The following is a 15,812-nucleotide window of genomic DNA, read 5'->3' on the forward strand; positions in this document are numbered from 1 at the left end:
GCATATGAAAGATTAGACATTTTCAACAGCATGGTCTTTATCAGAGTCATAATGTATATTAATCACCAATTTCCTACTTTAGCTCAATTTGCTGTTGCTACAAAAGGGGACGACGACTTAAACAACTACTTCCGGAATACTTGGCTGGTGTGCACAGCTTTGCTCCGAACAAGATTTCCAGTGAAAAATGAATCCGTTTAGACGTGATGGTTACACATTTTGCCATATCTTTATTGCACTTTTACCACGTTGCAAACAATTCCACAAAAATGCTGCAAAAGTAAGCCTAGAGCTGCTGAAAGCAGCTTTTTACCCATATATGTATATATTTACACAAAACTATCAAAAGCAAAGTTGAAAAGTAGCAGCTCAGCTATGATAGTCAAGAAAGATAAGAGCTGCCACCTCCTTATGGACAAATAGTACAACTTGTCATTTTACATCACTTTGTAAAACCAACATTCAAGTATTCCTGTCAATGCACAAGTAGTGAAATTCCCTTCTGGTAACCACTGTATTATTATTATTATAATTATTATTATTTTTTGCCGTTAAAAGTTCATAATGCCTTAACCCTTTAAATGCTGAGTAGCTGGGAAAAAAAGCATTCAATTTAAATAAGATACAGTGGATTAGAGCACTTAAAGGGTTAACACAAAATACTAAGTGGACTGTCACCACAAATAAAGTGTGAGTCACAAAACTATGCCGTCCCTCTTAGTTAAATTTGGTAGGTAGGTCTGGGGTTTCATAGATATACCATATATAAATACAAAATATTAAGTAAAGGCCTCCTTTCTATACAAAAAGGACAGGAGGTGTTTTGCTATCAGACTGTTGTCTGTCAATGATCTGAGTATTTTCTGAATCTTTTCATAATCTCTCTTTAGGAACTAATGAAAAGCATCACATTAGACTTATTTTTCTTAATGAACTAATCCTTTGCAGAGTCTAAACTTTACCTACTTTGGGAACAATTATATCTCATTTCTGAATTCACTGAATTCACAAAGTGGCATACACAGTCTTTTGCAAGACTTCTTTTATTTTTTTTCCTCTTTGAATCTTCTTTACTTGACTGGTAAAAACGTAGTCTTGCGATTTTACTACCTCTCGGTCGTAACAGTGTTAACATCAGTGTTAAAGTCATTTTCAACCACATTGTCATAACCATCCTTTTCTATACAGTCACTAACAGCCTTGAGGACAATCCGCAGCCGTCTGTCCATCGCCTCCAAGTGAGGCTGGTAAAGAATGGGAGCTATTTTATCTTTTTGCAAAGATTCCTTCATCAAGAGACTGAGTTTGTATTCCTCCTTGGCTAACAACTGTAATCGCAGATAGGTAGACTTCCTTATTCTGAGAGAAAAAGGAGAAAAAAAAATGCAAATCAGTATTTTAATCACTATTGATCTTGACAAGGCTAAAAGGCTTATAGTCAGCATAGCAATAATAGTGTAAAAACCTTATGTGATCTGAAATGATGAGAACCAGGCACTGTCACAATCCTAATGAGCAGCTGGCATTGTCACCTGGCCAGCGATCTTTGGGAGCCCTTAGAGGTGGAGAGGTTTTGGAGCACAGCTCTACAGTCAAGTGCAAACAGCCTTCATGTTCCTCAGCTGGGTAAGGCACCAGCTGGATCTGGTGCATCATTCACAGGGTCACGTCCACCTTGGCAATGACACACATGATGCACGTGGCATGGAGCTGGGGCGTGGGCGATGGCAGCAGAGGCTCCTGCTAGCTCAGCCTGCAGGGATGCCCAGAGCCTCCGCAGACACAGAGCTCACCCTGTGTCCCAGTCATGCAAAACTGAAACCGTAGACGGCACCTGTTCCCTCTGAAAATCCTGGCCATGGGCACTGAGGAAAGATGTTGTGAAGCACTTGAACAAGCTAAGCTAAGATTTGCCACTGACTTCCATGGGATGTGTATTTTGTCTCAATAAAGCCTCTCTCAACAGCTCACAGCCACGCTCCTGCGAGCTCCCAATCTCAACAAAGCACTTAACGTGCTGGTGCCAATGCTTAGGGCTAGCTCATGTCAGCCTCCCTGGGCAGGATCATAACATCTCCTCCACACCACGGTATGCAATAAAAGAATCACTTCAACATTTCAGTCCTATTAGCGGAAACATCTGTATAAAATGGGAAACAATTCAGGAGGTGAAACGTACCTGCAGCACTGGTTTAAAGGCACCAAAATGGAAAGTTCATCGTGGGAATATTTTCCAAATCTGTTTAAAGATAAGAGCAAGAACATGACAAAGGCTGTTTTAAAGACTTTTTTCTTTTTTTTCCCCAGAAAGATTATTAAAGGTTTTTACCCTCTTCCATTATCTAAGTGGATAATAAATGTTTCATTTCCAAACTTCTCAAAGGTTTCATAGTGATGTCGATCCATGTTACCTATGGAACAAAGAAAAAAAGACTGTTCCCACTCTGGCTTGCTGCTGAGCCTGCAGGCCAGGGCAATACAAAAGCCACGGTTCAGCAAGAAGCCCAGTGCTCCCCAAACATGATGGCCGTGTAGGGCAGAGAAAGCAACATATCTCCTGAGCTCATTTCCTTCTACCACGGAAGCCCCGAAGTGTGCAATACTGGAAGACGGGCTGTCAAGCCTCTGGGAACTTTTCAAGCTCTCTGTAGCTTTTATACTTAAGCTCTAGAGGACCCAGCAGGAGACAAAGCCAACCTCCCCACTCTCCAGCAAGCCCTCCCAGCACATGCCAAGGAAATCCCTCTCAAGTACAGAATCACCTAGGTTGGAAAGGACCTTGAAGATCTTCTAGTCCAACCGTTAACCTAGCACTGACAGTTCACAACTACACCATATCCCTAAGTGCTATGTCGACCCTACTCTTAAACACCTCCAGGGATGGGGACTCCACCACCTCCCTGGGCAGTCCACGATGGCATCTCAGCTGTCTGGGGAGCCTGGTCATCCATGAGGTAGCCACATCCTAAGCCTGAGCTTCATCAGTGCAAACGAGCCCTGCTGTTCCAGCCCTGGGTCAGTTCGGTGTGCAAAGCAGCCACGGTACCCATGTTGGTGCGAGGCTTAGCTTAGGGAGGGGAAAATGCATCCTCCAAGCAGAGAAATTAATCCACGTGACTTTGCGAATATCGTATTAAACTTTCTGAACTGAGACCAAACATTCTGGTTTTCCTTGATTAAGAACTTTGTCCAAATTTCTGGCTGCCTGGAAAGCCAAAATGACATCAGGGCTCTAACGTATGGATCAGGATGCTACTCCAGTGGTATGGCTGAACAGCTCTCTTTGGGCACCTACGGCAGGCAGACGTGCGATCTGCTTTTTAAGGTCAATGGGCAGAGTATTGGTGTCAAGCTATGAATTTTGTCTTCATGGCAGGGGTCTTAAGCCTCTTATAGATGCCACATACAACGAGCCTGAGCTGTGATTCTGGCCTCTCCTGATGCAGTCTATTGCAGAAATATCAGTAGTGGCAATGGCAGAGGATATGTCTGTGCTGGCACGTGTCCAAGGATTAAGTATGTATGTTGGCACCTTACAGGTATATTAGCTGCAGCAGAACAGGTTTTGTATGAGAATGTCTCAGTGTTAGCCACTGAGTAGGCTTGGAAGAGGTCACTATTACCTGCTTGTTAATAATTATTTTATTTTGACCAGGTTACATAAACAGAAAAAAACTTCCTGATACACACCACAGCTGGCTCTGTGACAAAGCAACATCTCTTTTTTTTCCCCGCTCTGACAGTTTATAGAGCAAGCAACAGTGAATACTACTGCAGGTTGAAAACAATGAGCCAGTAATGAACAGTCCTTGCATGTGCATCCAGGAGCCATACATTACAACAGTAAAGCACTCACTAAAGCAAACTGTGAAGTCCTTAACTGTTGAGAAGGGGACTAGCCTGATGTGCGTTCATCATCACTCTGCATTTCTGAACATCCTCGTTCCTTTAATCTGCTCTGATGGGAATATATAACCATGTAAATCTGCATTTTCTCATAATCATCTAGAATGGCACATACAGTAAATGCAGCTTCAACCATGCTTTGGCAAACTGCTGAGCTATGCAGAGTGGTATAGAAAGAAATGGTTCTTATTCTAATTAAATGTTGCATTTAATTTTTGAAAGAGATGAAACATACCCATTAGGAAATCAAAAACTGTCATATCCATTATATCCAGAATTCTGGTCCCACTGTCATATGGGGGTGTTTGTTTAACCTCTTCACAATAATCTGGATCAACTTCCCATCTGGAAAAGCCAATATTTTTATATTTTACGTGACATACAAAGCTTACTGAGTATTAAAAAAAAAAAGAAGTTATTTTGCAAAGATCTAGTTGTATCACATTTGACTGAGGGCAGGGTCAAGTACAGGCAGCAAATTCTTCAGGCTGCTTCTGCTAATGCAGGCAACTGATAAAGATTGTGACTGATGAAAAAGGAAGAAAATCACAAGATTTTCTATCTGGCTAATAACTTCAAGATTTAGAAGACCAGCTTCACCATCAGTCATATGATGAGAACATCTGAGACTTGTTTAGGGCTGCTGATAGCAGTGAATCTTTCTCCCTCTGATAGGACTTAGACAGGTCTGGTTGCATCCTGTCAAAGCCACTGGAGGTATGTGTCCCATGAGGGAATTATGCCATTGAAGGTCCTTTCAGGTTCAGGACCATAAGATGGGGCTCCTTACAAGTCTAAGTGCTCTGTCCCTTCCCAGGAGCTGGACCCGCTGAAGAAATGCAGATCCTCTCCTAAGCCTCAGTGCCTTAGATCAGGCAAGGGCAGTAACTGCAGCACTGTTTTATTTTTCTGTGGCCCTTTGCAGCTGGCAAACCCTTTGCTCCCCACTACTCACTCTGCTTTCTTGCGCTTGTGGTAGGAACGTCTCCAAGGGTTTCTCCAGGTTTTTCTTTTAGCTAAAGACAAATCAGGTAGGAAAGCAGCCAGAGACCCTTCGATCTGATCTGGTTTTCCACACAGGGCGTGCTCTGTTGAGCAGTAGTAGGAGCATTCCCCATAGAAGCAGATGTTGTTGGCTGGTAAATAAAGGAAAATAGTTTCAAAACCTACCCTTAAATTAGCATTCAAAAATTCATAAAAGCAGTGATGTATGCATGAGCAGAAATAAATCTCAGACCCAAAACCCTGTTACCACACATAGTTTTCTTCCACTGAAACCACTAGAAAGACATTCATTTCAGTGGCTGGGATCATGCCCTATGCTGAGCTCTCTGTGACTATTTCCAGTCTATTTATATTCAAAAACCCCTTTTTTTTTTTTTTTTAATCCTTTCCCTTCTCCTTTCGTTTTCCCAGACTGATACATCCTTTGGGATATACTTGTTACCCCAGGCTGGAACCCCAAATCCCACAGCTGAACAAACGGCATGTGCCCAAAATAAAATCACCTTTCAAAATCTTGGCTCGTTTCTTTAAGAACAGACAACAACATTTCATTCATTTACTTGCTGGTATGAGAAGAACTGGCAGTTTTACTAAGGAGAATTATTTACCATGAAGACTCATGTGGGCGTGTGTGTGTAAGGTGGAAACGGCACAGATGTAACTCTGTCAGTACACATCCCAAACACAGATTTCTTCCTCCACACATCACGTTACTCCAACAACCACAAAAAAAGAAGAACCTTTTGGTTTTGGAGTGTGTGTTACCTTAAGACCTCCCCAAAGCTGCCACCACACATTTCTGTACCAACAGGAACACCCACCTCTTTACAAGAACCCCCTTCCCATGTGAATTCACTGGAGGTGGGAGAGAGCAGCTCATCCCCAAACCCCACCAATGCTGGACTATGAACAAGAATAGAGGCACACTGCTGATCTTCTTGTCGGTGTGCTACAACTCTTTTGATATTGCTTTACGCACATAAAGCGTCATTAGAGGAAGACTGTGCCCTTTCCTTATGGTAATGCATGAATCTGAGAAGTCACATTGCTTCCTAATTCCCCACAAGGCCTCTAAATTCAAATATTGCTTGTGAGCTACTTTCCCTTTGGGCAGGCTCAGTATAAATGAGGCAGGAAGGGCTGGTGAATAGAGGGAGGTGATTTTCTGCCTGCCACAGGAGACCCCATGGCTCGGAAAGGTAGGCTGGTGGGTTTACATGGCAGAGATGCCCTGTAGCATGCTGCCCTGCACATGGCCATGATGTCCTCCTGGTCCAGACCCAACCTATGGCTGGCAAAGCGCCCAGTGGAGATGGTACACTGCCGGAGACAATGAGTCAACAGGACAGGGAACAATTCTGGCCCCGGTGCTACAGAGGTAATAGGAGGGAGGGAGAAACAGAGCACAGAGCCACAACTGGGGAGAGAGGAGTAGGAAAACATGGAAAAGCAATCAGGTCTCGTGATGTTTTTGATTGTATTAATTAGGTGCATTATCTGGGACTAATTGCTAAGCATGGAATTACACCAAATAATTGGACTATAAGGCTGATGTGTCACTACTTGACAGTTTGTCCCAGCTCTTCATTTCCAAGCCTCTATTAATGGCCATCAGATTTGTCCGTTAAGCTGTGATTACTTTACTCTGGAGACAGCCTTTTTTGAATCCCTCTGCTGTGACTGTCTCATAAGGGCCACCCATCTATCTGTGCTCAGGAACAACTCCAACCCAGACTGTATATTTACATTCACAGGGTTGGCTTATACCAGTTAAATACATCCTGACTCAGTCCAGAAATATTTACCCTGTGCTCAAAAACCTTGTTGACAATTACTGAAAGTACTTCAGGGAAGAGAAAATGAAGAACAGAAATTAAAAAAGGAAGGAAGGGAGCACTCAGCATGTCTATACTTTTAATTTTGTAATTTAAAGTGTTTTACCGGCAGAATATCCATTCTTAGAAACTATTTTAAAAGCTTTTCCTTACATAGAAGGCATACTTAGTCCCTTAACATTTTAATTAAAGGAACAGTAGTTTGAGACTTCCCATGAGCTAAAAAGTGACCACGTCCTGGGCCAATCCGGCACTCAGCTATTTCCTACGAACCCCAGCATGAATCTTGGTGCTGCTCATCACACGATATGCCTTCTAAATTCTAAACAGAAACCTCACTCATTTTTCCTTTTAAGCAACTCAGTAATATAACTCATAGCGCTGAGAGTGAAGTTTTGAAAACCAAGAGCAGTCACAGTTAGGGAAACTCAGGTTGGAAAGGACTCTGGAAGCTTCTAGTCCAAGCTACAGCTTCAGGCCAGCTTCTTCAGGTTAAAAAAACCTGAAACCCTCAGCTTCTCCTTGTACACCAGATGCACCAGTTCCAGGACTGTCTCCGTGGTCCTCCTTCAGACTCATTTCATTAGTCTAAAATCAAGTGTAAAGTCAACATCTAGACAAACCCAACCTAAAGCAAACCCTGGGCGCGCTACCCCACAGTCTATAATCTCTCACAGGTTTCCTTTTCAAAAATGCTATCACAGCATGGACTTGGCATAGCTTTTGCAGGGCTAACACAGGTGCCTCAACTTTGCCTTTGATCATCCTGGCAAAACCAGGAGGGCTTCATGCCTCTCTGTGAACCTCTTCCATAATTCAGGATGAAAGTGAAGAGTAGTCCAAGTACCTGTGGGCAGTACTGCCAGATGCAGATCTCCTGCACACGGGAGGATCATACTGGGCTGTTAGCAAGGTTGGGATATTTTCAGCCAATAAAAACTGGGGAAAAACATCTGTGATTTATACCCTTGAACAAAATTATTGCAGACAAAGTATTTCAAGGGGTTCCAGGCTGCCATGAGGGATGGTTTAGAAGAAATCACATACAGATGCTGCTTGCTGTAGGCTAGCACGGAAGAGTTAAGAGATATAAAGAGATCACTTATTTCCCGGGCACCTGCTGTCTCAGTGGGAAGGTAGGGCTCTCCTCTGCACTGCAGTGAGGGTTTATGTTTCCACCAATTTGAAGCTGCAGTGGGGCTTGTGGTTCAGTTCAGCTGTGTCAGCATCACCCACTCATCTGTGGAGGGAGGGAACCCACGCAGAGTTGTCTTGATCACCTGAGATAATTTATCTTCCAGGTTTCGGTGACTTGACTTCCACCTGGCAGTGGGAAGCTGATGCCTGCTTATCTGCTGCTGTAACAGTTTTGTAAAGAGCAAAAGGCCCACCAACGCCCCCGCTGTGCTATCACAGCCTCTGTTGCTCACTACGTAAATCTGACCTTTCAAAAAAGGAATTATACTAAACACAGCATTTTGCACAGTGGGAAGATAAATATTGTGTTTAATAGTTTGCTTCTGAATTTAACTTTGGGAACAATGAAACCCTGCTTTGTATTGTCAACAAAAGCAACTGGGACTAATCATTTGACAGTAATCACACATTTGTATCCAGATAAATCTTCAGGAAAGCTTGGGGGCTATGGCAGCGATGGCATTCGCTGCTGCAGTGACACAGCTAGCACGTGTGCTGCCTGCACCACGCCGGGCTGCTCATCCCTGCTCCTGCGGGGCTCCTCCAGCTAATGATTTTCCCACAGAGCCCCCATTGCCTGCAACAGGAGTCCAGTCCTCTGAGCAATGGCAGGATGTTTCCTGTCATTAAGACAGCAAACTTGCAGTAAAACCACAAGTGTATTTCTCAGTGAGAAGTTACTTCCAATGGCAAAGGTTTTTTCTGCCAGCTGTTATTCTCCCTGTGGGCTCAGACCTGTGGTACTTACTCTCCATGGCTCCTTTCTGATATCCGGGGGTAGTGGAGGTGAAAGAATGCTGTATCTCAAGTTATTGTTAAAAAAATTAACTGCTTTGATTGATACAGAATAGAAATCCTAGTATGTCTACCCTAGTTTTTATATACAGGCAGTGAGATGAAGCAGCCTGAATTATGTGGAGAAACATTCATTTTTAAGGTTTCTTAAAAACGTAGAAAAAAAGAAAGTACCAAATAGAGAAAAACACAGTTCTCATTTAAGACTTCAAGGTGCAGTAGCAAGCTTCTTTCTTTGAAACCTAAGTAGGTGACCCACATTCTGCACAGCAGGCTGAGGGTGAAATTCCAGCCAGAGACACAAGCCCAGTGCTTCGCTGGCAATCTCACAGTAAGAGCAGGGTTTGGCCTTTCAAAGGCAAAAATAAGAGGGAAAGGGGAGGTGAGGTCTATTGGAGTGTGGTCCTTCTCGCATCAAAATTGCCCAGCCCATATGTTCCTCTCCCATCCGATACAGGCGTTTCTGTACAGACCCCTGTCCCTAACACCTGCAAAAGAAGTAACTGCCAGCGATTTGTGCTCCTGCAGAGTGGATAGAAATGGAAGCAGCAGCAGTGCTGGCAAACCAGAAAGGGAGGGATGTTTATACATGCTCAAACGTTCAAATGCTGGGAATTTGCAACATGCAAACTCCTTCTTCGTTAAAAACAAAATTGTTTCCCCAAAGCACTAGAGAGGCAAGAGAATCCTGGGTGGTGTTGCAAATGTCTGATTTTCATTATCTGAGGATGAATGGATACAATTCATAATGAAATCCACGCAGAAATCATGGTCTGGTGATCGAAACTCCACCTAATTACAGTTAAGAATCAGAGTGTCTGTGTACTCATCTGCACATTTTCTGTGTGTCATCCTGGTAGCTGAACAATAATTCTTCTCAGGAAGAAAAAGAACAAGTGGAGATACCTTAAATCAAATTGCTTGGCAGAGCAATTCTTTTATTGAGATTTGCATGACTGTTAATAGAGGACATTTAGCAAGCCTGTGGAATTGGAGTACTGGAAAGAATCCTGAATATTTACTAAAGCAATGCATGAAAAGATCTTTCTTTTACCTGCTCAAAATAATAGGTAACTCAGAATTGCTATTGTTTGCTGAGAGGGAAAAAAAAATCCATAATCCCTTGGAATTGATTAATATGAACAAAAACATAGTGCTTACTAGCTGTGGAACATTGATTTCTTTAAGCTGCTGCCTCAATTACTTCCAAAATGAAGGCTGACATCATTAATATGTCTCTTTTTTCCTAGCAAATTACCATTCATTTGTAAAAGTAGCAGGGCTATTGCAGTCTGCCCTGCTGCAAAGGATATAAAATTAATTTAAATAATTACTGACCTAATTCCATTTCTCATGTTTAGTCCAAACTGCCTGGAAGTGCACTTTTCTGCAATCTGCTTTCTCTCTGAATGCAGCCTAATGTATCGACTGACCTGTCTGTTCGCAGCCATTTCCACTTTCCAATGGAGGAAGGGATGCCACTCTGCAGCGTGCTCTGATGCTACAACTGTCTGCAGCTTCCTGGCCCTGATTTCCATGCCTGATGGGATAAGTGAGATGGCCCAGGCATGGAAATGCAGTGAGGTTTCTTCCAACATATCCCCGCACTGGTCCAGGGAATAACAGTGTGTTGATGAGCATCATCAATATTTACCCTCTGAGGGTTTCCACCACAAAGAGTGATCTTCAAGCCCGAGGGGAAGAGCTTTCTATAAAATAATTACATTTAGTGCTCATGTAATTTTAAGAGATGTATATGGGTGCATGGAGAGGGGATACATTGCCAGCAGACACCATGTGTCCCCATGACCATTGTCACTGAGCACTGCTGGGGATGGAGATGCAGAGACACTGCCACATGAAAGGGAGTCCCAGAGGGGCCTTGATAGCTTAATGTGGGTGTGCAGATTGGTTCTTGCAAGTACCTATATGTCACATCTCAATTTCTCAGCTTTGTAACAAGTCTTCCCTCAAAACCAACTGATTTTGCTGCACCTCATCTGCCAGAGTCTCTTCCAGTCTCCCCCAGGCGCCCCGTTCCCTCTCTCCATCCTCACGTTCCCAGGCCACAGGGCTCATCCCAGCACCATCCTCTTTTCCCTTTTCTATCTTCAGTCTGGTGCTTGAGTTGTCTGCTAGGTTTGTGAATTTGTTTCTAAATGCTTAATTTAGGACCTTTATTACTTTTTCATTAAGCATTAATTAATGCCTGCCTTTTAAGGTCAGCATGAAATACAAAACAGAGGTTGGGCATATGTTAATGAGAATCTGACTAATTAAACTGGGGACTTGTAGGGAGGAACTCTGACAGTAACCAGCATGATTTAAACAAAGTATATTGATTTAGGAAATGTAAAATTGAAAAAAAAATTAATTGCTTAAGCATTTTATTCTCCAGAAAAGCCTGATTCATAGTTAATCAAATATTTTAATTGAATTTATCTGCGGCCTCTAAATAAATTTGAATAAAGGATTATGCTTGGATCATCCCTTGGATGTCTGGAATTTCATAATGACAAGATAAAGATCTTCATCCGAACCGGCAGCCTTAACTTTGCATTGCCGTGCTCTGGCTGCTGTAAGCTGCTCAGTACTTCAGTACAGTTTTGTAATTCTCAGATATCACTCAATTCACCCCTAAGCCTTCATACATAACCTGGGAAGACTAAAAGGCAAGCAAACCTACTAATCCATGTCTTACTTGCTAAAGTGGGAATAAAATGGCTTATATTTCAAACGAGCCAAAGTATCTCGTGCGCATAAACAGTCACAAGATTTTTTTGCCACCTTTTGTGTGTGATTGTTTGCCTACAAAAAATCAAGGGAAAAAAAATGCAGACAGAGACAGAGAGGGAGAGGGAGGGAAAGCAACTGAAGCACAAGTGCCTATCTGGAGCACGCAGAAATGTCTGTGCATCGGGTTTGGTGAACACTGTCGCCATGTACTGCCACCACTGTCACCACAACCGTACATGTAAAATTGGAGCACTCAGAACATGGAGTAAGATGAAACCTTTTGTAATTATGTAATGTATTTTACAAGTGAAGCTATTGAAATAAATGTCTGTTCAACTGTGTCCTGCAGAGCTGAACATAAATATGAAGCTAAAAATAACAGCCATAATAAGGACTTTATTGGTGATCACAAAAGTGTGATAAACATTTTAAGAGAGACAGCTCTGCAATGACAGGGCTCTGGTTTCTAGCTAACAGCAATAAATTACAGCTACATTGGGAGAAACTGTAATTAAGTCTTTGGATCTTGACTTTAGGGATCTGGGATAAACAGCTTCTGGCCAATCACACACAGAGCAAGGGAGAGATCTCCTGAGATTTCTGCTCCAGATTGCCTGTTACACAAGTCACAGCCAGAGTTCAGCAAAGCACATTTGCACGCAAATATGAGTTAAGCTCACTCGAACATAGCTACGTGCTTTAAATCGAACGTTTCCCTATATATTCCTTCTCTAAGTACATACTTATGCATGTATTTTTGTGCCTTAACTCAGAGCCTTAATACTCCACCTCAGCATCCCAGATGCTAAACAGAGAATGATACCCTTTCTCTCACCCTTTGTTCATCTCCACCTATTCCGGTGAGCAGGGCACGGTTTTACCCTGTGTTTGTAAAATTCCCACCCCGTGGAGCTCCATCCTTGCTGGGGCCACCAGATGTTGTGAAAGAGCGAAGAGTTGGGGAGAGTGGTATCAGTTCCTGGAGTCAGCCCTCAAAGCAAGAACAAGGACTGGGAACAATTCAGGTTACTTCTACTCTGGCTTCTATCCAGTGGAGAACTTGAGATGGAAGCAGGATATGTTATGCATCTATTTGCTTGAGTTTTTTCAAACTGCTGTTGTAATAAAAACTGAAGTACATGACTCTGAGAAAATTAGGTTTTGGTCCTCCAGTCAAAACCAAGAAACAAATGCATCTGACCAACAGAAGTGACGGATCACATTGCAGTAGAAAAAAAGCCTAAATAACTAACAGGCTAAATAATAAGGTTTTGGGTAAATTGAGAGCAACAGAAGAAATTGCTTTAGAAATTGCTCTACATAAAACATTTGTTGAATACATTGCTTTTGTGAACATAAAAGCCTGTCTCTGCAGATAATTTGTCAAGGGGAAAAGGCACTCAATTCAAAACAATAAAGTCTTCTTTGTAGGCTATGTCTCCACATTTATTTTTATTCAAAGGTCTAGAAGACAGTTCTATTAGAAGTATCTGAGCAATTAAGCAATCTACACATCGTTCCCTTAAGTACGTGTTTGGCGGGATAGAAAGAATATAGTGTTATTTCCAAGACTACCTGGTGAGATGAAAAACGTTCTCCACAGTTTCTTGTCACGAGTAACATCTCGTATTTCTCTTGTCATGTTTACCAGTCTACCTGCAACCGGTGGCACGCGACGGAAATCCAGGATCCTGGAAGAGAAAGGAAAGAGAGAGTTTATGCAAAGGATTAAAATATAATGATAGTGGTATGATTTAGGAAGGTTCATTACACTCTGAAGGCACATTTATCTGTGGTCTTTAAGGAGTAAAATACCCATCAACTTTAAACTGGATAATTCTTTGCATACTATATTATAAATTATGTCCTGAATATGATCACCTCTGACTTGCCTACATAGTGGAGCAGATGCAAAATACAGAAGAGTATGGGAACACATTGTTAGATGAAAAAAATGAAGATACATAGAATTCCAGAAATAAGAGACAGTAGAAACTTATTTTTTACTTTGTGCTACTTCAGGATTGTTATAACATGCATTTTGCTCAACAATTTTTAAGTGACTTGAGGAATGGGATTTCAGTCTCTTTCTTCCATAAACACCATCTAATAGTAATTTTTTTTCTGACAGTCTTAGTGTTTGTTTGATTTATTTGCTCCTGCTCCTCTCTCTTTTAATACCCTTATACCAACCTAAGCAATCTCCCTGAGACTAAAAATCTTCCCATGGGCAAAGGCTGGGTGAAGAGCCTTTCTTTACCCCAAACTCCCCTGCCTTAGTAAATCATTAAAAACTCCCTAAGAAGCATTGCTATTAGATACACTAAAATAGCGAAGTCCCCATATAAAGCCTCCCCATACGTGGGATTTTTATGTCCGCTGACTGCTGATAAGATTTTCTACATTGAGTAGCAACTGCTTTTTCTGCTTAGTGTGTAGATATTTAACGCACCTCCCTGTAGGAACTCCATTAATGTTTTTTCCTGCAGCACCATCTGCTTAAAACAGCAATATAAAATCTAAAGCAGAAGGGATCAACACCAACATCAACAACACTAAAATACAGAAGATCCCTTAAGGATCTGACCAGGATGGCTCTTAATGGCAAATCTACCCTGTGCCACCCGCTGATAGGTTCCCTTATCCTAACCCAGGAGGCAGCAATACTACACATACCCCCAGATAATTTGTGGCCCCAGAGCTTCAAGCTTTTGAAAGGATGTTTCTTGGCACTTCAGGGTGTGCAGGATGCTTCAGTTCTAACTCAGCCAGTGAAATGCCATGGTTTCTAGTTGTACTGTTAATTCATCACTAATTATTAATTCCCAATCCTAATCTGGGTAGGCTGAGAGGGCTGCAGTCCCTTCCCAGTCTTGGGGTATCCACCATACCCTGCACTAACTTTGCCTGGGGAGACATTTTCAGCTAACAGGAGCATGGGATGACCACCATTGCACTCTCCTTCCCACTAACTTATGGCCTAAATATGCTCCTGATATGGGACAGCCCCAGCTTTTTGCTGTGAAACCAGAACTCCCTCCCCATCTCAATTACTCCTCTCTGAATACTCACACCATTCCCCATGTCTTGCTCGGATTTGCATGCCCTGGAGCTAATTGGGGTGAGCCAGACTCCCGTCACACTTAAGCGACATATTCCCCAGGAGATAGATCCTCTCCATATGCACTTCAAGATCACAGGGGAAATTAATTTCTCGTCTTCTCTTCAATATGATTTCTCTTTCTTTTTGAGAATTACTTATTGCCAGGTTTCTCATTCCCAGAGCAAGTCACATTTCCTAATTATTAATCTACCCTTTCATCATCTGCCATTTCATTTATTCATGGCGTTTGCTCACCTTTGTTCCATTTTCTCCTTTTTTAAAAGTAATTCAGTTACAGGGCTGGCCAAGTGCAGAAACTTATCACAGTATTTCCACTTTTCTTTTAATGCAAATCTGGTTTACTTGCCTGTCCAAATGAAATGCTGCTATTTCTGCATTATGTCTTTCATAGTCTGAGAAATAAAAAAAGTCAGGTGGGGTTTCTTGTTCTCTGGTTTGTCTGCAAAGAAAAACAAGGCAAGTGTTTTAATGAAGGGTTAGTATTTCTAAGGAGTAGTACTCAGTCATCAGCATGTTATTCAGGAGTTCAGTATTGTTTGCTTAATGGAAGGCCTTTAAATACTTCATGTGTGCATTATTTGCCATGTAGCCTTCCTTTTATCTTCTTTAAACTACCGTAACAAAAAACAGAAATAAGACTTGTGCACGCAGGCTGCTGTCACAAAGCTATTCCACTCAAGACTCTCACTCTATTTAACAAGATCTGTTTTATCACTCTCAAACATTTCATTAGTGATAGTGGTGAAGACAATGTCATTTCATTAAATTATCATTAACTGTAATTATGAAATTTCCAAAAGTAATAACATTTTTCTTTCATCTTTGGCAGCCATGCAGCTCCTATCTAAAATATGACTCTCCTTTTGTATCACTTAGAGCCAAAAGTGACATATTTTTCTCATTTCAGAAGAAATGGGATCATTGCAGTTTGACGGCCATGACACATGTCATGTTTCAAAGAACATTAACAAGATCGTGCTCCAGAGAGGATGCAGAATTTGTTGTTTCTTCAGTTTAAGAACTAATAAAAAAATGTCATTCTTTTGGCTAAAGCTTCAACACTGAACCCCATGGAAAATAGAAAACTCTATATAAGAGGCACAAATCTGTCTCACTTTAGGGAATTTCCAGTCCTGATGGCTTTTGAATGGAGCACAACTCAGGCAGTTGACCAGCACAATGTCTAGGCCCCACCTCAACCTGCATCATGCTCT

The 15,812-nt window shown here is 41.9% G+C and overlaps 1 protein-coding gene across 1 annotated transcript in view; it reads right to left on the reverse strand.

The window, feature by feature from the left end:
• Positions 1-210: 210 nt before the first annotated feature.
• Positions 211-15,812, reverse strand: part of FAM20C (FAM20C golgi associated secretory pathway kinase) — a 61,163-nt gene continuing 45,561 nt past the window's right edge. The window contains exons 4-10 of the mRNA XM_074840874.1: positions 14,945-15,037; positions 13,050-13,165; positions 4,862-5,042; positions 4,142-4,251; positions 2,330-2,411; positions 2,180-2,239; positions 211-1,359 (exon numbers count right to left, since the gene is read on the reverse strand). Coding sequence (XP_074696975.1) covers positions 1,107-1,359; positions 2,180-2,239; positions 2,330-2,411; positions 4,142-4,251; positions 4,862-5,042; positions 13,050-13,165; positions 14,945-15,037 — 895 coding nt within the window. The 3' untranslated portion in view covers positions 211-1,106. The remainder of the gene's footprint in view (positions 1,360-2,179; positions 2,240-2,329; positions 2,412-4,141; positions 4,252-4,861; positions 5,043-13,049; positions 13,166-14,944; positions 15,038-15,812) is intronic.

This window comes from Strix aluco, chromosome 15 (assembly GCF_031877795.1).
Source record: "Strix aluco isolate bStrAlu1 chromosome 15, bStrAlu1.hap1, whole genome shotgun sequence".
Lineage (NCBI taxonomy): Eukaryota > Metazoa > Chordata > Aves > Strigiformes > Strigidae > Strix > Strix aluco.